Source organism: Acinonyx jubatus, chromosome B1 (genome assembly GCF_027475565.1).
Source record: "Acinonyx jubatus isolate Ajub_Pintada_27869175 chromosome B1, VMU_Ajub_asm_v1.0, whole genome shotgun sequence".
Lineage (NCBI taxonomy): Eukaryota > Metazoa > Chordata > Mammalia > Carnivora > Felidae > Acinonyx > Acinonyx jubatus.
In genome coordinates this window covers 51,754,687-51,763,544 of record NC_069382.1, presented here as the reverse complement: position 1 = coordinate 51,763,544, position 8,858 = coordinate 51,754,687, and the positions used below count along the sequence as shown (strand labels likewise).

General features: G+C 44.3%; 1 protein-coding gene across 1 annotated transcript; it reads left to right on the top strand.

Moving 5' to 3' along the window:
• Window positions 1-1,510: 1,510 nt before the first annotated feature.
• Window positions 1,511-1,819, top strand: DEFB136 (defensin beta 136). Its single transcript, XM_053216163.1, has 2 exons — window positions 1,511-1,542; window positions 1,627-1,819. Exons 1-2 carry the CDS (start codon window positions 1,511-1,513, stop codon window positions 1,817-1,819), a joined length of 225 nt encoding a protein of 74 aa, XP_053072138.1.
• Window positions 1,820-8,858: the final 7,039 nt, after the last annotated feature.

Genomic DNA, 8,858 nt, shown 5'->3' with positions numbered 1-8,858 from the left:
ATACCAGGATAAGTGCAATGCACTTTGTAATTTGTCATCCTCAGAAAACCCTTTTACAGTGCACTTTTTGAGAAGAGGAAGCTGAAGCTCAGAGATGCTAAATAATTTACCCAAGGGTATGTGACTGCAAAATGGAGCATAACCAATAAAATTATGCTCTACTACCATTTTACAGACTCAGAATCCTATGGTTATGGGACACTTGGGTACAAGCCCGCCTCAAGGCAAGAATATAACCAAAGTAAGCGTCTCCTCAACTTTTGGTCGTCCTCCACCTCTCCAGGGAAGACAGACCTAATGATCCTTCTCTGGAGCTGTGCCCCTATAGCTCCAGGGAAGTGGTGTCCTGCTCTACTCTGAATGCTGGGCATCCAACCTTGCACACAGCAGTGATCTGGCTCTTCCTGTAAGAAACCAGAAGAGAGTTCCAACCTACCCACTCCAAAAAGACAACCTTTCCCAGAACCCTTAAAATTTCCAAATACTAGGCAACATTTCAATAGCAGCCATTTGGAAAACAAAGCCCTTGGTGAACTTTCCTGGGTGACACAATCCCTATACCATCTGCCTCAGCCAGGTGAATAAATCTGCTGCCCAAAGAGAAGCATACCCCTTCTCTGTTATGTCTGAGTACCTACCTAACTCTTGGTCAGATCAACAGTTGACACCTTAAGACTCTTTATTTCTGGAAACACAGCAAGATCTTGCTCACATCCTTTGTGATCTTAAGTTAAGCCCGTGTTCATAACATTGCTTCCCTTGTCTCCTGTGTTCTCAATGGGACTCCCAAGGAAAGGAGAAACAAAGTAGAAAGAGAGTAGACATTTTCCCTGCCATTTTTCTATCACTGTACATATGAAGTTATAGGATAAATATTTGGGGCTGGGCAGGAGGATGCCTGGTCTCGGATCCTGTTTGGCCTTGACTGAGTTCCTTCTTTTCCCATGATTGGTAAAAGAGGAAGTAGCAAAGACAGGACCAGGAACTTTTCTTCCTCTAAGCCTGAAGAAGCCTGTCTCCCCTGGATGCCCTTCCAAGTAGAATGAGGCCAGTGCCCAGCCCCACCCAACTTTGCCCAGCTCTATAAAGGAAGCTTCCAGGCAGCCACCCCCAGAATGTTCCAGCTCTGTGCCCTCATCAGCAATGAGGCACTCTCTCATTGGGTTACTCTTCCTCCTGGTAATCTCACTGCCTTCAGGTAAGATGATGGGTATAGGTCTGATCATGAAAGTGGGGGTCTTCCAAGAACACAGGTACTTAAAATCCCCTTTGGGCATAAGACCAGCAGGGGGATGCCAATATCAGATGGATCAGCAAGCCAAGGATGGGAATTAAGTTAGTGGTCTTCAGTGTCTGCCCCACTCATCGGTTGCCACATCCTGAAAGTCTACCCAAGCTCGAGAGAGAGAGGCCAACTTCTTACCACACATGTCACCGTTCAGCTATCCAAATCCCTATTTCCTTCCAACTTCCTCTGATGAGCCTTAGACGTGGTGGCCCTCACTGAGAGATGACAGGAGGTGAGAGGACAGAATGTAAAAGGTAAGTTGCAAAGTAATAGGTGCCCCACCAGGAAGAGAGGGCAGGTCTAGGATTTCTCCCAGCCTCAGAAGCCTGATTTTTCTTTTCCATTCTTTTTTTTCCTTCAGGGAATGGATTGTTTGGACATGATGGAATACAAATCCGTACTTGCACTGCGCTCAAAGGCAGGTGCTTCTTCGGTTGCAGAGTGGGATGGACTTGGGTTTCATTCTGTCACAACATATTGTCTTGTGTAAAAATGTTGAAAAATAATCCTCCCCAGGTCGATGAGTATTGACCCTCACCTCATGGATCCAATTAAAAGGCTACATGAATAGCTAAAAGGATAAAATCTGCACTCTGTGTGTAAGGATCATTAATGAGCCATGGGTAGCAAATGGGAGGCAGATTCTCACGAACTGACTGGCAAAATTCCAGAAGTATTTTGTAAAGGGGCACTGGGGCAAAATGCATCTCCTATTTTTTTTTCCACCCTCCCGTCTCCAATCACTAATTCCTATTTCCAATTTAAATTCAGTTGATTAACACATGGCTACCGGCCCAAGGATATGTATGATGTATGCTGGGCTCAATAACAATAGCTTACTATGTGCCAGTCACACTTTTAAGTGGTTTACATCTACTAAATCACTTAATTCTCACAACAAAATCAACTTTTTTCTCCAGTTTTGTAGATGAAGGAATTTTTCAAGGTCACACAACCAGTAAGAGTGAGTTAGTACTGGGTTTGAATCCAGACAGTCTTGAGCCTGTGTCTTTACTGTTAATCTATACCACCTCTCAATTGCTAAGCGTAGGAATCTAACTGGAAGTATTAATTGTAGTTTGTAGTGATTGTAGGTTGTGATCCAATGAGGAGTCAAGAATCCAAGTAGATCCATGGAACAGCAAGCCCCTCAAAATTCTTCCTGTGGCTTAAAGCTGTAACGTTCCTGGCTGCTACATTGCGTTTGTGGCTCTACTCAGTAGCTCTGATGCATCAAGATCAATGTTGCCCTAAGATTCCACTCACCAACCATCACTTCGCCAACTGCTGGGGTGGAAGCAATGAGCCATATAGACCCACACAAAACTCCCAGCTGTCAGTGGGACAGCCTTGCTCCAGCAGCATCTCTTCACCAGCCCTCCAGGGCCCCCTCCCCCAGGGGCAGAGGTCACAGATCTTCATGGAGATCCTTGTCATTAGCTGCTCAGGAAAAAGAACACCAGCTGAGTCTCGGGGTTTCCCTTCTCCAAGGATGTGCCTGAAGGAACACATCTGAGTCTCCACCCTGGAAAGCTAGGCAGGGCTTCATTCTTTCTGGAAGTCCTGACTGCTCGGGCTCTCCCATCTTAATCCTCAACATTCCAGCAAAAAAGAAAAACCAGAAATCATCAGTAGTCCTCAGGGCTAGCTTGCCAGGGCATCTATATTTTAGCTAGCCTTTTTTTGTTTTTTGAAGTTTATTCATTTGTTTTGAAAGAAAGAGCACATACAAGTAGGGGAGGGGTGGGGGGGGTTGAGAATCCCAAGCAGGCTCTGCACTGACAGTGCAGAGCCTGATGTGGGGCTCAAAACATAAAAGCAGGAAATAAAAAGAGAAATCTGGGTGAAGGGAGAAAGCAAATATTCCTTCATCAGATTTCAGAAGGGTCCACAACCCAAAATAAAGGCTAAAGATCTCTACCCTTTTCTTGTGGTTCCCCAAATCATGATTATATCAGCCTGGGGTGAGATATGGCTCTAACTTTGACAACGGGATGCAAGAAGAAACACTCATCACTGTCTTTGATGCTCTTCAGTGCCGCTTGGACGAGACTGGAACGTTCAGTTATTCTTGCTGAAAGCCCACATATGAAATAAAGAAGAGAACTGAGTTATCACACATAAAAGCCATTTTGTACTCACCTTGTGGCTCCATGGGTAAAACCCTAGAGATAGTGGCCATCCTCTCTGAGGAAGCCAAAACTGTTCATCTTTGTTCTCCGTATCACAGGGCAGCCATGCAGAAAGTCCAGGATTTAGGCTTAGCAATCAGACATCTGTCTCACTCCATGGGCGCCATCGGGAAACTTGTTGCTCGTAGTGCAACAGGTTGTTTCAGGACCCTACTCCAGCAGAGTGACCCGAGAGGGCCCCTGCATTTATGGCCATCTTCCGAGCCTTTTCTATGAGGCCCAGCTCTAGCGCATTCCCCTTAAGCTTAAAAATGTCCGGAGTGAATGCATGTTACTGGAAATCAAGAAATCTGAAGGACACTGAGAACGTTTACCGATACCTTATCGTACAGTTGTTTTAACATTATCTGTATGGCAAATATGTAACATGCTTGGCAATGTGTCATCTGGCTTAACCATCCTGGCAGGGTGTTAGGTTGGGGTACGTACAAGGAAGGATTTTGCTGCCCCTGGGGAAATGCCCCTGCATTCTACCCATACACTGTGAAGCCAGCACCGCCGTGGCAGTAGGAATCAAAACAGTATCCACTGACACACGCAAAGGGAAAGCAGAATCTCAGGGACAATCAGAAACCCCTCCCGACACCATCGCCTTAGTATAAATTTCTTTCTTCAGAATCAGACTTGGAGGTCTAAAGTTTTGGCTACATTTTCGGACCAGGTCTGCCGTAACAAATTACCATAAACTGGGTGGCTCAAAACACCAGAAGTTTATTTTCTCACGGGTCTAGAGGCAAGAAAGTTGAAAATCAAGGTATTAGCAGGGCCATGTTCCTTCTGAAGGTTCCAGAGAAAAATCGTTTTTTTGTCTCTTCCGAGGTCTGGTGGTTATTGGCAATCCTTGGCTCTCTTTGGCTTAGAGCTACATCACTTCTTCTTCCTCATCTGTGAGGGTCTCTGTATCTTGACATAGCGTTCTATAAGGACACCAGCCATTGGATTGAGGGCTGACTCTAATCCAGTATGACCTCGTCTCAACTAGTTACATCTACAAAGACCTTATTTCCAAATAAGGTCATATTTTGAAGGTCCAAGTGGACAGAATTTGGAGAGGAACACTAGACAACCCAGCACAGGCTATAAAAGGGGGGATTTGCATTTTCTTTGGGGTGGGTAGAGTCTCCTCTTTACTCACATCTGTTTAAACACAAAGAGGAGAGCTTAAGTCTAGGAAAGGGTTTGCAAACCAATCAACCTTTTCTGTGAATTTTTCCTCTTACTGAACATTCCCAGACTCCCCCTGGAGAATACGTAAAAAAAGGATTAGGCGGGCCCTAACCTCAAATGCTCAGAGATTATTTAGAAGGAGAGAAGCATAAATAATCACAATACAAGCTGGCAGAGTTAATGGTAATCCATGATGTGACCTGCAGGCTTTCCTATGACACAAGAAGCTTTTATTCCCCAGCCTTTTCCAGGTATAATTGACAATTTAAAAGTGTACCTGTTTAAGGTATGCAACTTGATGATTTAATATGCATTATGAAACAATAACTATAATCAAGCTAATACACATCTATCACCTCGCATAGTTACGTGTGTGTGTGTGTGTGTGTGATGAAAACGCTTAAGATCCACCCTCTTAGGTTCCTCAAAAAATTAAAAATAGACCTACACTATGACCCAGCAATAGCACTGCTAGGAATTTACCCAAGGGATACAGGAGTGCTGATGCATAGGGGCACTTGTACCCCAATGTTTATAGCAGCACTCTCAACAATAGCCAAATTATGGAAAGAGCCTAAATGTCCATCCACTGATGAATGGATAAAGAAATTGTGGTTTATATACACAATGGAGTACTACGTGGCAATGAGAAAGAATGAAATATGGCCCTTTGTAGCAACGTGGATGGAACTAGAGAGTGTGATGCTAAGTAAAATAAGCCATACAGAGAAAGACAGGTACCATATGGTTTCACTCTTATGTGGATCCTGAGAAACTTAACAGAAACCCATGGGGGAGGGGTAGTAAAAAAAAAAAAGAGGTTAGAGTGAGGGAGAGCCAAAGCATAAGAGACTCTTAAAAACTGAGAACAAACTGAAGGTTGATGGGGGGTGGGAGGGAGGGGAGGGTGGGTGATGGGCATTGAGGAGGGCACCTGTTGGGATGAGCACTGGGTGTTGTATGGAAACCAATTTGACAATAAACTTCATATATTGAAAAAAAAAAAAAGAACCACCCTCTTAGCAAATTTCAGGTGTACAAACCATATTGCTGACACATGAAGCTTTGAAGTCCAAGTGGAGCTCAGCTAGAGGGTATATTGCCAAACTGGTATGCTTCATTGGAAGATTGGAAGCATAGAAAAAATTACTTAAAAATAAAAATAAAAACAGAAGAGACTCATAAATATGGAGAACACACTGAGGGCTACCGGAGTGGTTCTGGGAGGGGGATGGACTAAATGGGTAAGGGGCACTAAGGAATCTACTCCTGAAATCATTGTTTCACTATATGCTAACTAATTTGGATGTAAATTTTAAAAAATAAAAAATAAAATTTTAAAAAATAAAAATAAAAATAAACTAGTCCATTCAGAGACAGCTAACCCAGCCGGAATAACAGTAGAAAGTACATCGCGATTCTGGCCTCCCACTTGGGCGGTCTCTCCATAAGTCACATTTTTTTTAATTTTTTAACATTTTATTTATTTTTGAGAGACAGAGAGATACAGAGCATGAGCAGGGAAGGGGAAGACAGAGATGGAGACCAAATCTGAAGCAGGCTCCAGGCTCTGAGCTGTCAGCCCAGAGCCCAATGCAGGGCTCAAACCCACGAACCGTGAGATCATGACCTGAACCGAAGTCAGAGGGTCTCTCTGACCCTCTCCAGCTCATCCTTTCTCTCTCTCTCTCTCAAAATAAATAAACTTTTAAAAATAAATAAATACGCGATAGTTTTATTGATTCAAAAAAAATCTTCCTTATAAACACTACTCTTGATCATCCTATGCAATTCTGAGTTATATTTATTTCCTTCAGGGCAAGAACAAAGCATCCCAAAATGCAAAAATCCGTTCATATTTTTTTTGTATTCACTTATTCATCTAACAAGTAGATAATTCATGGCTACTATGTAAACAGGCACCAAAAGCTGTGGGGGGAAGGAGGGGGAGGGGGATGTAATCTCTGTACTTTTTGCGTCTATAGCATAGTAGAAGTCATAAACCAAAAGTAAATAAACAACCCATCAATAATCACAAAATGGCAACTGCACTGAAGGGAGGGTGGAGGGTTACACTAATATATATGTATATGTGTGTACATGTATACAGACGTGCATATATGTACTACACAGCCCCGAAAACCACACCCGGATCAAGATATAGGATATTTCCATCGCCCCCAGAAGATTCCCACATGCCCCTTCTCAATTACCCCATCAAGCCGGAGCACCTAGGTGGCTCAGTTAAGCATCCGACTCTTGGTTTCAGCTCAGGTCATGATCTCATGGTTCACGGGATAGAGCTGTCAGGCTCCACACTGAGAGGAGCCTGCTTGAGATTCTCTCTCCCTCTCCGTCTGTCCCTCCCCGGCTCCCTCATGCTCGCGCTCTCTCTCTCTCTCTCTCTCTCTCAAAATAAATAAATCCAATTGTTCCCACTGTTCTGTCAGACACTCAAGGCCTTGGCCAGCTCTTCTTTTCCCTTTTGCTCTGTTTTTTCGGGGTTTTGTTTTGGTTTGGTTTTGCTTTTTAGGGTTTTTTGGCAGGCACTGCACAAGCCTTCCTTATGGAGTATGACTCTTTTCTGCCACCAGATGGCAGACTCTGTCTGTTTTTGCTTCTCTGCAGCCTTAAAACTGCGAAGTCCGCGGAGATCACCAGCTGACAGTGCCCCTGTGTCTTCTCCAAGGTCCAGCTTGACAGTTACTTCATTTCCTATGAGCCCCTCATGGTCGGCGCACTGCCCGGCACAGAGTCCGCATTCGATAAAAAACCAAGTTAACAAGGCAGAGCCTTGTGCTGTGCTGTGATTTCTCCACGCCACTGTCCACTCTCCAGACAGCTCTGTAATCTGTGTTTACAGAACATGAGAGTTTACAGAAATAAGGCTGTGGCCTTAGCCTCACAGCAAGTGGAAGTCAGAGACCACAAGAAAAAAACCAAGGACCACAGCAATTAGTGTCCTGAGCCGGGAGTGGAGGAGGGATCCGGAGCCGGGTGTGGCCATCCCGGGAGGATGCTCCAGCTCTGACCCAAGGAAGGCAGCCCTCTGCGTGGGCCAGTGGACAGGCGGGTCTGCTGCTCGAGGCCGCTCATTATCTGAAAATACATACAAACCAATGCCTGTATCTGGAAAGGCCCTCAGAAATCATCTCTACAGATGGGAAAACTGAGGCTCATAGAGGGGAAGGAACTTGCCCAAAATCACGCTCCTGGATAGGCCAGAAACTGGGAAAGGCACCAGGTCTCCATGCTCCACACCACGCGTATTTAGGGAAGAGAGACGGCCAAAATGGTGGGCAACAGTTGAATTTTTTTAAACTTTTTTCACCTGGCTCATTTTGCAAAATGCGCATATAACTTGTGTAGGACCAGAAAAAAATGCAAATTAAAAAAAAATTAAATGCAATCTGATGATGATTCAAAGGTACTCAGGTCGCTGAAAAGCTAAGAGCCTTTGGAAGCTCTCAGGCCTAGCTCTCCCTCACTCGTCAACACCGCACGAAGCAGAACCCTCAGGTGAGAATGTCAGTGGGGAAGGAAGGGAAGGCCAAGTCTCTAAAGCCCCAGAGGCTAGTGGTTACAGTTCCTGTTTTCACCACCAGAGGGCGCGACGTGCCTGTTTTTCACGCTACAGCAGGCGGCGAAATAGTCCACTATTCTCTCTCATCCTGTGGCTCTTTACCGGGCCGAGACAACCACTCTCTCCACTTTTCCATTTACAGTTGGCAATTTTCAACAACATGTGTAAGAGACAGAAACCTGGAAAAATGTGAATGTGGTTATAAACCTCACATCATACACTAGATGAAAATGTACACGGTTTGGGGTGGGGGAGGGTGGGACGGGAAGAGGAACATATTTATTCCAGTTTTGTAAAGGAAATCCACTTCTGACTGTTTAAGAGATGGAAACATTAGCAAAGATAAGCTGGTAAGATGTATCAATTGGAGGCTGAAGGGCTAACCCTTGTACCTAAAAGTATATAAAAGGAAAGAAACTAATTTGGAAAACAAGGGGTGTGAAAAACGAATATAATGGAGAGTCAGTGAATTGAATAGCCCTGAAAAGTTCAGATTTGGATGTAACTTAACTAGCTGACGTGTCACTTACCAGCTGAGTGATATGAGGAAAAGCATTCAAGTGCAGTTACTCATCTGTAAATGGAAAATAATAATCACACAAGAGGCCAGAAATAATGTGGTTAGCAC